Here is an 18,840-nt window from a genome sequence, read left to right as displayed (position 1 = left end):
CACAATTGATCCCGACACATTCCATGGCTTGTTTTAAACTAACCCGGGACCTATGTGGGCATATCAATGGTCTCCTGCGGAAATTTTGGTAAGAAAGTAAGGAAGGGCAGAGGAAACATGTGTGGGTGTCATGAAAACAATGTGCAAGCCCAAGTTCATGGGTGGAATGGGTTTCAGTGATGTCAAACTTTTCAACCTTGCTTTGCTAGCCAAACAAGCATGGCGCTTGTTACAAGATCCAAATTCTCTAAGTGCCCGAGTCCTGAAGGGTAGGTACTACCTTCATGCTGATCTTCTAGAGGCGACCTAGGGATTCCACCCTTCCCAGGTTTGGCGCTCCCTACTTGAGTTGTGAGACATTCTAGCTTTGGGACTAATCAAAAGAATTGTATCAAGTATGAATACACAAATTTGGCAAGATAATTGGCTGTCGTGGGACTATAAATTGAGACCAATTTGTGCTATTTCAGTAAGTCCATCTCAGTTTGTTTCAGAACTTATTGTCCCGGTGACAAGAACTTGGGACAAACAACCTCTCATGGAATACTTTATTATTCTGAATGTGGATGTTAGCATGAACATCCCATTGAGTTCCCGTGTGCAACAAGATTTTTTTGCTTCACATTATGACAAAAAGGAAATCGTATCTGTTTGATTAGCCTATAGGATGATCAGTGGGATCAAGCATCAACCAGAGGATTGGTTAGAGCACGGGTCGGGACACTCGAACCAAGCTGAGGAGAGAAAATCTTGGACACACTTGTGGAAGGTCAAGATACCATCAAAAGTTTGGGATTTTGTGTGGAGATTGTCTCATATGTCTCTGCCTATGAGGACAACTCACCATGAAAGGATGATGGCAACTTCACCGACCCGCTCCATATTTAATTCAGCTATTGACACATGGCACCAATCTCTCTTCGAATGTCGATTGGCACGATGCCTTTGGGCTTTGGGTGATGAGGAGGTTCTCAAGTGTTTGCTCTCTAACCAAGTGACGATGCATGCTTATGGCTATTCTGGCTTTTGAATCCATGAATCAACATGATCTTGCAAGGGTTCTCATCACAATCTGGGCTATTTGGTGGGCAAGGAGGAATCCCATACATGATAACAAATTTCAAATCCCACTATTGACCATGCGTTTTGTCAATCGGTTCTTTGAGGACTTGGAGATAGCTACTATGAGGAAATCAACGAGTACTATATCCATATCCATGGATTTTGCACAGTCTAGGTGAAACAGAGTTAGTTGATTAGGGTTAGCCACTCTTAGACACAAGTTTTAGGTTTTTCACCTTTGGACTTTTGGGCATATATTTTGAAATCACCTTTTTCTTTAATTCTCGTTGGGCTTTGGAACTTGGATTTGGGAACTATATAGCTTGTCATGTGGGATCCACCTGCCAGAAGGGGTAACCATGGGGTGATTCCTAAATACATGACCAATCAGTGAAATCTTGGGCATCCGTTCGCTGAAATCCATAGGTACAAAGCATCATCCAAATCAATGTATTCTCAATGGGCTAGGTATCCATGGCCCATGGGTATCCGGATCTATCGATAATTTCACCATCTACATACTATTGTTGTTTCTAAAAGAACATACTATTACTATAACACTCAAGGAAATGAAAGGGATTCTACTGAAAGTAATCTTCTTCTCAAGATCTCAAACACACCGGATGTGAACAAGAAAATAATTAAAAATAGTAAAAAAAAAATTAAAAAATCTATTTTTTGGCACTAAACAATGTTGAATGTTTTACATACTTGTAAATTTCATGAAAAGGGAACATTTCCAATGCTCTTGACAAAAGAAGCAAAATTAGAGTCCAGAACATTTAGACTCAAAATAGTCTGTTTGGATCATTGATTTTGGATTTTTAGCGCAGAGCATTTAGGAATGTTTTTTCGTCACAAATATTTGTACGTGTAAAACAAATTTGCCGATTTTGTTTACTATTTTTTTGATTTTACTGTTTATTAGGGAGCACTCAAGCTTGTGAGCAGATATTTCACGTCTGGGTTCTACTACTACTACTACTACTAGTAGTAAGTAGCACATGCTTTGCATGCTTACACTTAATTCCATACAAATGTTAATTTCAGGACATTTCAAAATTTCATTATTGATTATCACAATGTTGAAAACTTATCTACTTTTTGCCCCCTACAGCAAGCAATAAAGTAATTCTATAAGTCGTCCATTGAGATATATATGAGTTATTACAATGTGAGAAGAACAATTCTCAAACTATAAATTTTATTTAAAAATGAAAAATGAAACATAAACGGGTCTGCATATAATAAGTCTGGACAGATCAATTTCCATATTTGTTTTATTCCAGTATATTTTCTCATATACAACCAAAGTTTTTTTGCGAGGTACAACAAAAGTTTCTTTTTTTATTTCCAGCCCCCTTCAATATTTTTCAGAAAGGAAATGTTCATCGCTGTGTTCCATGGTTGAGACGATCTCGCTTCTTTTTCTCCATCCAAAAACTCTCTAGTCATCCCATCACATATGCATATGTGCTAACCACCATTGAATACTTCTCACGCCATCCCCAAGTCAGTCAGTATCTTATAGTACAGCCAACTCTAAGAACTGTCCCAAAAGGCCAAAACATCACCTCATTCCTTGCCAACGTGATTAGCGTGCACGCTGCCGCAGACTGCCTGTCTATTTGTATGCTCGGTTCGGCCTGCTACACACACAAATGCACAACAGTAGCAAGCAGGTGAACTTTCCTTGTTTGTAGATGGTTCTGGAAAATAGCAGAATCTTCACTATACTGCAGATGCATTGTAGCTGGTACTGTAGATGCGAATCCCAGCATTTTGGACCATTCGATGGACTATATCAACGGTTCACATTATTTCCTAACATTGAGATTCAAAACTTCAAAACTGGTACACTATGTAGTAGTAGTAGTAGTAGTAGTAGTAGTAGTGTATCTATATATATATATATATATATCCTAAGAGTATGTACTCCCACCCTTAATGGATAAGGTTTAAAGGTGTGGACGTGCTAATTATTAGAAAAGAGTAACTAATTTATTTTGCATGCGTAGCTACTCCCTAGAAAGAAGGAACACTGCATGCTAATCTATTTGTCTAATCCAGTTGTTAATTGTTGGACGAGGCTATACTACTTTGATCTTATCGTATTGAGTATTACACCTTTTCTATTTTTATAGATATGGGAGTGTATGCTACTGTCGTGAGATGGTATATACTCAATTTTCCTACGGAATAGTATATACTACATTTCTTTTTGAAGAAGTATATGCTTCTTTTTTATTGAAGTGTATAGACCTCATCTTTTGTGAGGAAGTATATACTACACCCAGTGATTTTGTACAGCTTCATTTATTAGGAAATACATTCTTAATATCTTATGGGAGAGTATGCAACACATTGTTTGTGAGGAAGTACACTTTTCAATTTTATGAGGGATCATATACTACATGGCTTGTGGGTAATATACTTCATTTTTTACACTAGTATACGCTACTTTTTAAAAAGAAGTACATAATACATCATCTGTGAGAAAAAATATGTCTTCCTTTTACAAGAGAGTATATACTGCAAAAATGTGATTGAGTATATATGTTATTTTTATATTCAAGAGTATATATGCCATTATTTATGAATTATTTACTTTTTTATTAAATAGTATATACTGTGTTATATATATTACCGCTTGGTCTTTTAGTTTGGCGGATAATTTTTAACATGCTCCATAAGGTCAAATTCACAAGGACACACAGGTGCGAGGGCACAAACCTGTCCAGTTGTGTCGGTCATCTAATTGCTTTAATATTCATCAACTTGATTAGTCTTAGGCCTTTGATTACTGCGGGGCGAGGTCTATTCATGCATGCTTTATGCAACTTTTGCCAGAGTTGCATCTATGCCATCTATCCCACCTCCCATGTCATTTCATTTCAGTTTTAGTTTTCACCCACTATATATTATAAACCAAAAGTTTAAATTAAGTTTCATTAGCATATTTGTGTTCATCGTGACGAGAACTTTTGAGCAATACAAATCTTGAATATTTTCTGACAACTTTTTTTAAAAAAGTCTCAAATATTTAAACATGATAGTCGTAATAACATCCAATTTTACCAAGTACCATATGCTTTTATGGTTTTAGGGTTCTGGGCTAGGGCTTAGGGTTTGTGGCTTAAGTTTTAGTTTTTGAAACTTGCTAAATTTATCATCATTCCCCAAGTTTTAATAGTTGAAACTTGCTGGCCCGCCCGATTTGCCTCGTGGTCCACAAAGTCATTGTATTCCACACAAGGGCACACCAAATTTTATTCAGCTTCCGAAACTTGCGAACTTTTTCGTTCGCTAGTACCAAGTTTCAACATTTGAAACTTAACAAAATTTTAAAAACTCATCAAAACATGTTTAAATGAATCTTATTTGAAAGCATGAATGTGCATAAGAATTATAAATCTGACTTGTGGTTCAGAAGATATAACAGATTCAAATTCAAAAATCAGAAGAAAAACTGTGGAATGTAGCATGGGTGGAGCAGGCAAAAACTAAGAAAAACTGCTTGCATGAACCTCATCTGAGATAATTAAAAGTAAATCACACACCAAGACCGAACCAGTTTCCAAATCAGAAAGCAATGGAATGGCCGGAAATTTGCGTGCCACAAATCGTCTTCGGCTTCGTAAGTTACTTCGATGGTACTACAGGGCAGCTTTATCTACCACTCATCATACTCTAGTGGCACGAAGTCGGACCAAAACAAGTTTCGCAGCAAGTGCTGGCTACGTATGCCAAATAGCGTACTCGACAGAGACAGGGCCACTAGCTAGTGAGGTCAAACCAACACGGACCTAGCTAGCTTCTAAACAAGAACACGTCTCTTCTGCGCAAAAAAGAAAGAGTGGAGAGGAACACTCAGTTTCAATTTCCCACTTGCAAGCTAGCGGCTGTGTTTGTTTGGGTTTTAGAGACCAGTTTCCGGTAGAAATAAGCTGAAGCCGTAACAAACAGCTAAAACGGAGCTGCTTTGGGCTCACAGTCCAAAACAGTTTCAGTCGTATTTACGTGATACTGGTTGAAGCGAGCCGAGCCATGCTTCAACTCGGAAACTGTTTTGCCTCAGTGAAATTCCCACCGATGCCCTTGTTAATTCAGCTCAATTACGAAAGGAATGCCCCCGATGCCCCGTTTCAGTCGATCCCCGTCTCATCTCCTTCATCGCTAACACACGCACGCAGAGGGTAGCGAGAGGGAGAGGAACCTAGGGTTCTGCCGCCGCTGCCGCAAGAGCCTCCGGAGCCTCCACTCTCCGCCGCCGCAAGAGCCCTCGCCGTCGCCGTCATCCACCGCCTCCACTCGCCGTCATCCGCCGCGGGAGCCGACGCTGCCTCCACTCGCCGTCATCCCTACTCGCCGGTCCCCTCCACCGCCTCCACTCACCTTCATCCACCGCCGGCCTCCGACGCCCACTTTGATAAATGTGATGAGGATGAAAATTACATGCCTGCAGTCTCACGGTCAACACCTTTGCTTGCCGACGTCGTTCCCACTTCCTCGGATGAAGGCAACATGAACTACACGCGTCAGTCAAGATATTTTATGTATATATGAGCAAGAAAGTGAGAAAAATATTTTTATAAAAGATTTTATGCATTACCATAGAACAAATCATTCCCTGTCAGTTAAGATACCATTTAAACAATCTATTAACACTAAATCAACAAGTTACCCTGATCTCAGTATTCTAAGGGCATTTCAGGCTTTTCATTAGCTCAGAGTCGTTTCCACAGCTGCGTTGCCAAACAGCTAACCTGTACTACAGTTGTTTCCGCGGCACAACAGTTTTGCCAGCACAACAAGTCCACAGCTGAATCTGTTGAAATTGAAGCCCAAACAAACACAACCAAGCATACTGTATACTTTCTTGCGGCAGCTCAATTTACTCTACCACACGTATACCAAGCCCCTTGGTTTACCGAGCCGTCGACCCCAAATTTTTCAACAGCAACTAGTAAGATCGTGAGTACTCCAATATATTACCTTAGTCCAAAATTCTTGTTTTAGCTTTGTCTAAATATGAATATATTTAACACTAATTTTTTTGAAACCAAAGGAGTAATATGCAAGCCTTTAACCTTCTGCCCATTCCTTGAGAAATTACTCCATAAGTAGAGGTTTATATAATTACGTGTCTGATGCTGTAATTAAGCGACAAGCACGTGCGTGCGTTAACATTCCGGACCCCATGTTACCCGGGCCCGTTACCGTAGCTCTGGAAACATGGAAGGATGCCTTTGTCGCTGCCAGTTTGCATCGTTTGTTCGGCCGCGGTTGCGGTGCTGCACGCCGGCTTCATGTTTGCACATGCGCTGCCCATGCCTCGCACGCCTGACGGTATTCTATAGTCTTACCAGCAAATCGAGAAAGCCTCCTCCCCCGAGGTGGTTAGATCAAGGGCCTTTTGGAATGCATGATTCTTTTTTCACATCAAAGGCCTGCAATTTCATATAGATATGAAATGACATAAAACAGAGTTATTAGGTTTATAAGAGAAATTAGGCTGAAAACCGCAACAACAAGAAAAGAAGAAGCATAAAACGGCTACAAAATGCTGGCCCAATACAGTGTAGTAAGCGGATTATTCGGAGATGTCTTCATGCAGGAAAAGTGACACTCATGGGCACTGTGCGGCATTGACTCCCGTGAAAGCCTCAAGCTTTCATCCAGAACCGCCATGTCTGCTCTACCAAACCTCGAGCAAGGGTCTGACCACATCAAACAGCTCCCACAATAGCCTCAAAACTGAACGGTCACAAACCAATGAAGAGGAAGCACTCTTCGACATACCTTCGAGGAGGAGAAAGACACCATTGAGCGCCATCATCGCCGGCATGAACCCCCGCCGAAGGTCAAGTTTCCGCTAGTGCCTTGAGCTCCACCTAGCGAGCCATTATGAGGGGATCTTTGCCGCTGAACCCGCAATACGAGTCGGTTGGGATCCTCTGTAGTATTGTACGATCGATGTCGTGTGGATCCAACCCCACGTGTCATCGTCACTACAACACCATACAATACTGCAGAAAATCTCAACCCCGACAAGCCTCACAGACGTACCAATGAACTGGAACTATGCGGGATAGAGGACGCTGCCGCCACCATCGCATCGCCATGGAGCCCATACCAGGCCAACAACTAGTGCCACCAACGATCCACTACCTCACCTAGCCCACCAATGGGACCGCCTACCCCGACCATGGCCAACCCGGACCCCAATAAAGCCTCCATCCCCTTCCGCAGCCACCACCAGTACGGTCGGCGTCCAACAAGAATGCATGAATCTTAAAATGCAAAAACAAGAAATCAATTAATAGAGTTTATATTTCATCACTCACTTTTGTTTGGACAAGGAAGGGCATGCCCCATCTCTCTGCATTTTCGAATGTACATCACCAAATTTATTGCAGCAAATAACATGGTAACCAAATGGATCGGCTTACCAAAAAAAGGAGAATTTTGACAAAATTCTCATGTCATGATCACCTTTGGAACTCCCAACTAGCCTTGTGGTCGCCTTCTTCTCCATAATCCAAAAATCTTTCTTGGGGGACGAATATCACCAGCATCCCCTGGTGAGAACCATTGGTAACATGAAACTCCAAGATAGCACCATTAAGTGGGGATCACCATCCATATGTTGATTTTGTATAGTCTAACCAATTGAAGCCAGACTTGAGCAAACACCTTCAGCAAGGAGACAACATACGTACGTTGATATTGTCTGGTCCCGTGAGTAAATGATATGTGAGAAGTTTTCACCCAAAGAAACACATGAATCTTTCGATGCCTATACACCACACGATCAATATATGCATGCCTACATAGAACACTACATCAGATGGCTCCATGCGTGAATAGGATAAAGAATGTGCCAACCGATACCCCATGAGAAACAAAGCCGTCTTTGCTGGAATCATAGGAGAAGTTCACTGAAAGCATGATGATGATGTTGATCATCTCTCTCATGCTACATGAACCATTCCCACACCATTATGAGAGGCCTACATCCCATCGCTCCCCGTCGTATATGTGTCACGACACACATTGAGCAAATTATCTTACTAAGATGTGCTTGAAACCACGGCCTCGAGCCAACATAGAGCAGGGACAACCGAAAAGAATAACAAATACATACTCCCTCCCTTCCAAGTTTAAAAGGCCTATCTCAATATTTGCATATTTCCATTATATTAGTCCCTCTTAGAGTCACATCTAGTTAAACTGCTTTGAGTCCCACGCCATAGTTAATCAATGGAGATGAGAGAGAGTGAATTAGTGGCCATGCATGCACTCTTATCTTGCATGCACCATGAAAATCCAATTCGAGGGAGGGTGATGCACTTATAGCTTCAAAGTTGAACATGGGGATATTTAATTTGGCAGTTTTGAACCCACGAAACTTGTGCCCTCCATTCACCATGTACCTTGCTTGCTGAGAATTTTGAGATGAGCCCTTTAAATCAGAAGGGAGGGAGTAGTTTATGTATCGAAAGGTTGAAAAGACAAAGTTAAAAACTACATTATCACACTAAAAGTTAGCCTGGTGTTGGGGAGTTTTTCAATTGTCCTACAAGGCACGTCAAGCTCAAATGATTGCGACTCAAAATCCGACAGTTACTTTCTAGAACAAACATTCCAAAGGTCTGTGATCAACACCTCAATAAACTTATCTTATTGTGCTTTACAAATATGAAAAATCATCATTCGTCGAGGCGGATGTTTTGAGCCATGGGCATGGAATAAATGATGCCCAAACGCCAATGGATAAGTTTCCATGTCATGCATTCGGACAAAGTTAAAAACTACTCGTGCTCTCACCCGTTGTGGCCTATATGTCTACTGTAAGTGCCTTCCTATGAAGGAGAGAAGCCAAACATGCATGTGTGCTTTTGTTATGCACTTGCCCTCCATAACTTTGCTTCATCGAAAGGATTTGTGGCTCCCTCAAACTGAAACCTATATGTCGAGCTTGCCAAGATGTCGATCGAGTCCCGTGGAGTTGGATCAAGGTGTATAAACTATAGGTGGATGCCATGACATGTTGAATCATACATAAATAACAAGACATTGTTTAGGACAATGCTTGCCATTTGGATGTTACAACATATGCTACAAATTTGAACAGACAAGAAGTCAATACAAACAAAACAAAGGGATTACTTGAAGTGCATGCTCATGTTAGAAATTCTTAAGGATGCAATGGGTTTCTATGAAGTAATTTAAGTAGGATCAACATAATCCCATTAGGAAAATACGATGAACAAATAAGTCCCCACCAAAACAAACCAAAGGATAAGGTTAGAGGGTCCCTACTGAAATTACTCCATAGAACCTAGTATTTTGTTCGAAAGACATACATAGAAAAGTTGCTAAATTATAATATTCCAATTCCTGTAAATTTTCTTGAAAAGTCCATAATGCATAGGAGGGCTAATTAATGTCTACAATACCCCGCTTGATGGAGGTACATCCACGGTGTGGTAGGGAACTTGATCGAGGGCGGTGATAGTGCCATGCCCTCTGGATATATCTATAGAGGACAGGAGGGCCCCTATGATAGTAGGGCGGCCAAGCCAAAGCTCGACGTCCACCGGCAATCCGGAGCACATCACCACCTTGGTGGACAAGACAAATAGTCCCTTCTGAATTATGCTACAAATCGTCTATATACAACATGATTTAATTGACGTCTGTTATCTACCAAACGTAGCATAGGACAACTCCTCGATTGACTCGGGACTTGTAGTGCCTTGTGCACCTATATAAGGCATGGCAGGGACCCCTACCCACCCTGACAGGCACATTATTATAGCAGGAAATATGAGGCTTTAGCCCCTAGATGATCTAGCGGTCAACCCCCTTGTAAATACAAAATACTACTCCCTCCGTCCCAAAATAAGTGTCTCAAGCTTAGTAAAACTGTGTACTAAAGTTAGTACAAAATTGAGACACTTATTTTGGGATGGAGGGAGCAGTTCTCAGACAAACATGGAGTAGGGCATTACCTCGATCTGAGGGCCTGAACCTGGGCAAATCGTATTCGTGTGCACCATCCAGATCTCTTATGCGTTTACTATCCTCAGATGGGTATTCTCTAGAATTTACCACGACAGGAGGAGGGATTACTCACCTCCAATATGCAGATGATACAATGGTCATGGTTGAGAGGTTGGAGTTGAACGTCATCAACCTTAAGTTCATCCTCATGTGCTTCAAGTCGATGTCTGGGTTGAAGATTAACTCCACCGAGAGCGAGGTGGTATTCTTAGAATATACTTCGAAGCAGCAACATCGCATTGTGAACATCATGAAATTCATTTTCAACCTTCCCCATCACCAATCTTGGCTTCCTAGGAACAACGCTAGGATCCTTATGTGGGACCTGTACCTGCTAGTACATCAGGTTGGGTTTCGTATGGAGTAGTGATGGTGTAAGTTCTTGTCCAAGGGAGCCAAGAAGATCCTCGTCATCTCTTGTCTCTCTAGTTTCCCAATGTTCTTGGTGGGGTTGTACTTGCTTGCAGAGGGGGTCCATTGGGACATGGAGAAATAGATATCCCTCTTCTCTTTGGGATGGGGTGTGGATGAGAAACAGAAGTACCACATGGTCAAATGGGAGCATATTTGTTTCCTCAGGGACCATGGCGGTGTCAGGATCATCGTATCCTGCAAGATAAACGTGGCTATGCTCCTAAAATGGGTTAAGGAAATCATGCACTATTAGGGCCGGTCTCTGGTTGCGCCTCATCCCCTTGAAACACCTTCAAGATAGTCCTTGATGGCGTGTTCCACAAAGGAGGGATCCCTATTCTTGAGAACTATTCAGGGCGTTAAGCATCTCATTTAGGAGGGAGCCCGAAATGAGGCGGTGACAGTGAGTCGACCTTTTTTTGGTCGGACACTTGGTCTTACCCCCGTTCTTCGTTAGTAATGAACCCGATGCAACTCTTGTGGAGGTCCTCAGTAATTTCCATTGAAACCTCTCATTCCTCCGATCGTTTGGGGCAGATGATGGGTTGCCTAGGAAGCTCTTACGGCTCTTGAAACATGCCTCCTCTCTCCCAACCTCTAAAAACCATCTCTTGGAGACTATCACCTTCAGGCACTTTATCCTCTAAATCGGTCTACTTGAAGCTCATGGGGCAGCCTGGCCCAGTTGTATTGTGGAGATGTGAAGTGCGTGTGTCCCCTTTAAGATCCGGACCTTTCCATGACAACTTTTTCTTGGTCAGCTCCTTTCAGACACGAAAGTAAGGAATCTGACCGGCTCGGGCGACGACTTGTATCTTTGTGTGGAGAAGATGAGAAAGACCCACATCTTTTTCTCGTGCATTGTGGTGCAATTCTCGTGGAGTTGCATGTGTGAGGGCATGGGGTATAGTTGAAACCCTGCAGATGTGGGCAAGTTTATCGCTATACTTGAATCTCTTGCCAGTAGAATGCGACACGTCCTCTTGTCTAGCTTTGCGGCACTTGCTTGGGACTTGTGGACAGCACGGAACAAACTTGTAATTGTGCACGGACCGTTGCAACATGCTACTGATGCACCATACAGATCACTTGCTTCAGCTATGGTGGTTGCTTGTGAGCCATAAGGATCGTGACGTACGACAGTTGCTCCATCATGGATCGGCTGTAGGTCGTGGCTCGTTGACTCAGCTTTGGCAGTCGTCTTGTACCCGGGGGGGGGGGGGGGGGGGGGGGGGGGGGGGGGGGGATGTAGCGGACGGGCTCGCACGCTCCTGGTATGTGTGCCAATGGGACAAGGTCACGTGGGGGACTGCAGTTATGGCTAATGAAGAATACTGACTAGTATACACGGAGGGAACAGTGCACGAATGGGCATGGGTCCGTAGATTCTACGTGACAGAGTTAGGGAGAGCCCTGACGGCGTTTGTCAGCTAAACGGAGAGCCCCCGGTTAGGATGGACGGGTGCATTGAAATTTGTAGCTTGCAATGCATTGAAATTTGGACAGGTTCCCGTTGCTGGCCGCTGAAGTACAAGAAAATAAGTAACTATAAGTCTGTTATGAGCTAGCAATTTTGATTGTTTCACAACTAAAGTGAACACTACAACCCAAGCAATAATATAACATGTTTACGGCTCAGCCACTTTGCATCACGTCTTTAAAAACATTGTCCAGTGAGTTGGTGGATAAATGAATATTTCTCTTTTATGTTCATCTTTGAACACCCCAAATGCCTGCCCCTATCACATTCTGTTGGCTTTCAAATTTAAAACTTTCAAATAATTTCAACCAAAATTTAAATCAAGTTTATTTTGCAGGTGAAATCAAGTTTCATTTTCAGATTCGTACTGCTTGTGATGAGGGCTTTCAAATAAGATCCATTTTGAATATGTTTTGATGATTTTTTTACTCGCAAAAAAATGTTAAGTTCTAATCATTGAACCTTAGTGTGAACTGATAAAATTGTAGGTTTTAGAAAGACGAACATCGAAATCTAAAATTTAGTGCAAGCGAACAATAAAATCGCAAGTTTTCATAAACAGTGAATGTCTTAAACGTAAGTTTTAGATACTTAAAACTTGTGTTCCCTCGTGTGAAATCCAACAAATTTGCGGATTGCGAGACAACCGGGTGGCCGTGTAGAGCTGGGCAGGTGCTCCTGCACATACGTGCCCCTACGAATTTTTTGATTGGTTTCCCTCAAGCTTTCCGTTGCTTGGAATTGAATTGTCTTTAAAAAAGCGCTCTAATATTGAATTGAATTGAAAGTGGAGGGAACACCGTAATATTATTGTTTCTTTTCTTTTCTTTTCCTGGTTTCTTTACATGTTATTTAATTTTTTTTTGGCTAAAACACACATGGTTAAAATAAAAAATATTTACTTACATCAAAGAAAGGTTCGCGGATATACAAAAAGTTCCTGCGTATTTGAAAAGTATTTTTATACATGTGTTAAAAATATTCATCATGTTAAAAAATCATTGCACATTTAAAAAAATTATCATGTATTTTAAAGTGCGTGAAAAGGTTCATCGCGTATTAAAACATATTCATTGAATTTTTTTAAAATTGTGCCTCGTGTATTTTTCTAAAAAAATCATTGTGGTTTTCAAAATTATTAATAGTGTAATTAAAAACCTCTTATGGTATATTGAAAAGTGTTCATTTTGTATTAAAAATTATTCAACATGTAATTAAAAATATTCGCCGTTTATTAAAAAATGACATATCTTTAGAAAACATCGTTGGTAAAAAAAATTCATTCTGCATTTAAAAAATGAATAATGTATCATAATGTACTAGTGTATGTGTTTTTTCAATACAATGCAAACGCATGCGCTTATACATATGCGCAAACACTCGCTCGTGTATGTGTTGGAACTCGGAATTGTTTCGTGTTCCGACACATTTTCGTGCCAACCATATGATAAAAAGCTATGTCCCAGCTAACTGCCCCATGCATTTGTTTTGTTTGTCCAACAGTACATGCGATTGCTGTTTGACCGGGAGGCGAGCGAAAGCTACAGAAAGAGGCGAACAAAAATAGTAAGTTTTTCAAACATGAATTGTTTTTTAAGTGCATGTTCAAACCTACTATCACAGGTTGTAACAGACTCCTACTTTGGTGGATTCAAATGTACTCAGGCCCCGGGGATGAAGATGGACACGGGATTGGAATTGCACGCTAGAAATGTTGGAGAAGTAATCCATTCGGCTGGCTAAAATGAATGAGCGGTCAATGTGGGGTACTTTGCCGCCGCGTGTAAACGTAGGCCTGTGCGTCCTGTGGCACATTTGTTTTAGGGGTTCGTCCTGTGGCACATGTGTGTGCAGAACCCCAACGCCGTCTTTCACGAAACGTCGTTAGTTAGATGTGGGCCCAGCTGTGCCGTATACGATTGAAACAATATGATTTACACACAACCAATACACCAGAAAATACGGAAGGTGGCCCATATCGCGAAGCGAACGAGTGCCCACCGATTCCGTGAGCAGGCGAGCTCGTCCGTCCGCTCCTATGTATTCCCTCAATCTTGGCTGTCCCCCAAACAAGACTTTGTACTTCCTCAACCTTGGTTTAAAACTGCGACATTTTTTTTAGGTTACTGCGACACTTATTATGGATCGTAACTATTCTATTTGGTTCGTGCTTTATCTTTGAAACAGGATTGCGGCCTAATTTGCTATGTCTTTAGCACTCCGCTTGATGGAGAGGCATCTTCAGAAACCGTGTGACACGACCGACTAGCCTCACCAGTACATTAGTGTTCCTTGCTGAACTCCGGCCCGGTTCATTTAGAAAGCAAGTTTCTACCGGCTCGAAGCGTGTTTCTGGAAGTCGTAATTGCGCGTTCCCGGTTCCCCGATGCGGCAATGCCTAATTGGAAATTAACTTGGCTTGGCGTGCGGTGGGCATTGCTTGAACATATTCTCAAGCCAGCCGTCCAAATCTGTCCCTCGCCGAGAGCTCCATAGTAAAAAAGTCAAACAGTCCCAGATCGATCGTATCCCGCTCACGGCTTAGCATGTAGTAGTGTCAGAGACTAAACTATGAGCATTCCACTTAATTCGGTTGACAAGTAGCGAATCTGAGTCGAGGCGCATGTAGTGTGTGTGCTGTGTGCATGATTGAGGTCAGGTCAGCGTGCCTCTGATAAGATATCAGTTCACTGAGATCTAGCCAGCCGGCTCCCATTGCAACTTGCAAAGAGCTCTCCATCTAGCAAACAGACCTCTCGTGCATTGCATGTGACGGGACGGCCGAACAGCGCTTCCAAACCTAGCAAGCTTCATCAGCTTGCCTTCCCAAACCAGCAGCAGGTTCGCCCTCCCTTCGGCCTTGGGCAAGGCTGGCATTCGATCTCTCACGCATTTCCTCATCACTCTCGTCTCCAATTAATATATATATACAGAAGTCTCTCTCTCTCTCTCTCTCTCTCTCTCTCTCTCTCTCTCTCTCTCTCTCTCCGCGTTGGAAGCAGCAAGATAAAGGCTAGCTATAGTTCCTCGGCACTACACAAAGCGGCCGGCAGGGATAGCTAGCTAGCCATGGCGCCAGCATTGCCTTGTAGGCCAAAGCTGCGGCTCCTGTGCGTAGCCTTGGCCTTCCTCCTGGCCGTCGATATGGGCAGGGCGGACATCTACGAGGACCTCGAGATCATATGGAGCGCCGACCATACCTACTACTTCATGGACGGCGAGAGCGAGGCGCTGGCGCTCTCGCTGGACTATAACCGGGGCTCCGCCTTCAAGTCCAAGGAAATGTACCATTTCGTCCGCGTGGACATCGACATCAAGCTCATCGAAGGCAACTCCGCCGGCACCGTCTGCACCGTCTACGTAAGTACCTCTACAGTTCGTTTTCTTTCGTGAGAATTGCGTTAGTGCCAATGTGTACGTCTGAAGTTGACTTCTGACGCGGGTGAATATAATTCTGGATGCACGCGTACGTACAGACCATCTCGGAAGGGCCGTGGGAGGTTCACGACGAGATCGACCTGGAGTTCCTGGGCAACTCCACCGGCGAGCCTTACACCCTCCACACCAACATCTTCGCCAACGGCGTCGGCGGCCGGGAGCAGCAGTTCAAGCTCTGGTTCGACCCCAGCTCCGACTACCACACCTACTCCATCGTCTGGAACCCCAAGCGCATCACGTAAGCGAGCTAGTAGACTAGCACATTTCTCGATCTCTTTTCTTACGTACCTACTGTGGATCATACCGATCTGAACGTATGGATGTGATCACCTTTCGCAGGATCGAGGTGGACGGCGTGACGGTCCGGACGTTCGACAACAACGAGGACCAGGGCGTGCCGTTCCCGTCGTACCAGCGGCAGCGCGTGTACGGGAGCCTGTGGAGCGCGGAGGACTGGGCGACGCAGGGCGGGCGCGTCAAGACGGACTGGTCGCAGGCGCCGTTCGTCTCCTACTACCGCAACTACAACGTCACCTGGTGCCAGCCGTCGCCCGGCGTGCTGTGGTGCGGCACCGAGCCCGCCGAGTCCACGCACTTCAACCTCTCCCCCAAGGCGCTGGCCGACCTGCAGTGGGTGCGCGACAACCACTACGTCATCTACGACTACTGCCTCGACCGGAGCGACCGGTACACCGACGCCACCAGGCCCAAGGAGTGCTCGCTCCCGCCCCGCCCGTAGTCGCTCCTGTCACACGTCGGGGCATCCGACACGGCGCAGCGACAGCAAGCGAGCGACGCCCGCTGGTCGTTTATTCGTCCGGATTTTTCACGGAGATTTTTTTAAATTTCGGTTAGTTTTTTGTCTAAATATTTCCTTTTTTGTGGGTTGTCTAAATATTTCATACAATGTTCATAAAATCAAATATGTTCCCGAATTTAATAAAAAAATAATGAATTCCGAAGATGTTCACGGATTCGAAAAATATCCGTATCTTTGAAAAATAACGAATTAAAAAAATGTTCGTGAAGTGGAAAAAATGTTCATGACTTCAAAAAATGTTCAAACAAATACAGAAAATGTGCGTTAAGCAAAAAAATCATGAAATTCAAGAAATGTTGGCAGATTCAAAACAAGTTTCGTGTGAATAGAAAAAAATGTTCATGAATTAAAATTGTTTTGAAAATCATGAATAAGTTTTTAAAATGTGAATATATTTCAAAATTTGTGAAGATCTCAAGAATTATTTTAAAATTCTGAACAGTTAAAAGAACGTGAACTTCGTTTGAATTTATACACACAAATTTGAAATTCCAACCGTATTTCAAAAAAAGCATGATCAAAGATTTAAAACTTGAACATTTTTTGAAATCCCAAAATAGATTTCAAAATCATGATTTTCGGAAGAAAAGAAAAAATAAACAAAAGAATTTAGAAGGAAGGAAAACAAATGAAAAGTAAAGAAAGAAGAAGAAATGAAATATCAAATGAGAAAACCAGAAGTAAAACCAGGAAAACCGATACAAAAACATAGGGGAAAAATGTCCCGAAAGCTTCAAGAACTTTTCCAAAATCAGCTCACTTGCGGTGCTGGCAGGCGATTAGTGGGCCGGCCCCGTCGGCGTGACGATTTGTAGGCGATCGAGAGTTTAATGCTCGAAATAAGCGATATAAAACATTTCCCATTGTTTTGGTTAGTGAGGGAATTAACCGATCGATTCATTGTTCGGGTTGGATATATAGTACTACTTCCGGGCAGATCTATTAGAACCATTTTTATTTTGGGATAAAGTTTGATCATAAATTTAACTAATAATATGCAAACTTCATAAAAATTATAATATGAAAAACCTCTTTCAATACAAATTCAAGAAGATCATATAATTTATATTTTCTTATTTCTACATATGCTCAAACTTTTACTCAAAATACGAGTGGCCAAATAAATCCAGATGGAGGGAGTATCATCCATTGATTATGTTTGGAGCGTGGCTATATTACCAGATGGCTTAAACTAGTTTTAGGGTTAGTCATTACTTTTGAGCGCACTCACGGCCAGCTTGCTGCTAGTGTTACATGGTGAGGGCGTATCTAGTGCATCGCGGCAATTGGTGCTATCGGTGCACCTCATTCCAGATGCACATTCAAAAATGTTTGGATCATAGTTGTACTTCCATGATTGAAGATGAATAGATCGGATGATTTTCCACAAAAAAAACACATAATAGTATAATTTGCACAAGAAATAAATTTTCTAAGAAGGAATAGATTGATGGCATTGGAATTACTCTTAAAGAAGGGCAGCCCGGTGCACATAGCTCCCGATTGCACAGGGTCCGAAAAAGGGTCCGACCAATTCGGGACTATAGTATGGAGATGTTGCCTGCATTAATGCAAGAGACTATTTTGAGGACTCGAACCCATGACCTCATGGTCACAAGGCAACATCTTTATCGCTGCGCGAAGGCTCCCCTCCAGTAAAGAAGAAGAAACTAAAATATAAACTAAATAGAAAATAAAATAGTGAAGTTCTGTAAGGAAGAATGAATTTGTGGCACTAGTATTACTCTTCCAGAAAAAAAAACATTTTTAAAGAAATAATCACAAAATTTTCACTCAATTTACATAGAAATTGCGCTTTTATTCACCTCGAAGTCCAAAGCACCGCTTCAATGTCGTTTCTTTGATTGGCTTGCCCTGCGGGACAAATGTTGGACCTCGGACAGGTTAGCTGGACGAGGGCTGCCGCACCAAGCCTCCTACACGATGTGTGACCAGCGTGAGGAAACGATTAACCACCTCCTGATTGACTGCTTTTTGCGAGAGAGGTTTGAACTCACGTTTGCACGGCCTTGGGATATCCGGAGTGGGCACCTCCACCTGGCTCCATCATAAACCCGTTGTGCACAAACACAAGCAAGGGGAGCCAATGGCAAAGAGACTCCCGTGCGATCTTCACCTTGGCAATGTGGACCATATGGAAACACCGGAATGGGGTTATTTATCATGGTTACACACTATCGATAGGCAAATTGATGACAACAATTCATCATAAAGGCCGTGCGTGGAGTAAAGCCAGCTTGTTAAAGGAATCGAGTGATATCTTCCTTGCCGGGTTGACTAGGTAGGCTATCGAGAGAGGGTAGACTTAGTCTAGTGCTTGTGGTTGTGGAGATGGAGTTGGACATGTACTTGTAGAACTTGTTGTGGATGGGTTCTTTCCCCTCTCCTTATTTAATAGATGATATGCACACTCGTCGGTATTTCAGAAAATAATATGCTAGAATAGGCATATAATAGTGAATTTTTTGCAAAAACATGTTTCCTAAAAATAAATAGATTAGTGACATTGGTATTACCTTTAAAAAAACAAAATGAA

The 18,840-nt window shown here is 42.6% G+C and overlaps 1 protein-coding gene across 1 annotated transcript; it reads left to right on the top strand.

The window, feature by feature from the left end:
* Nucleotides 1-14,970: 14,970 nt before the first annotated feature.
* LOC125533944 (xyloglucan endotransglucosylase protein 7-like) lies at nt 14,971-16,427 on the top strand. The gene is made up of 3 exons (XM_048697267.1): nt 14,971-15,385; nt 15,502-15,701; nt 15,803-16,427. Exons 1-3 carry the CDS (start codon nt 15,095-15,097, stop codon nt 16,200-16,202), a joined length of 891 nt encoding a protein of 296 aa, XP_048553224.1. The 5' UTR covers nt 14,971-15,094; the 3' UTR covers nt 16,203-16,427.
* The last annotated feature ends 2,413 nt before the right edge of the window (nt 16,428-18,840 follow it).

The sequence above is a fragment of the Triticum urartu genome, chromosome 2 (genome assembly GCF_003073215.2).
Source record: "Triticum urartu cultivar G1812 chromosome 2, Tu2.1, whole genome shotgun sequence".
NCBI classification, from domain to species: domain Eukaryota; kingdom Viridiplantae; phylum Streptophyta; class Magnoliopsida; order Poales; family Poaceae; genus Triticum; species Triticum urartu.
Note: the sequence above shows the minus strand (reverse complement) of the source record. Positions and strands in the feature narration are given on the sequence as shown.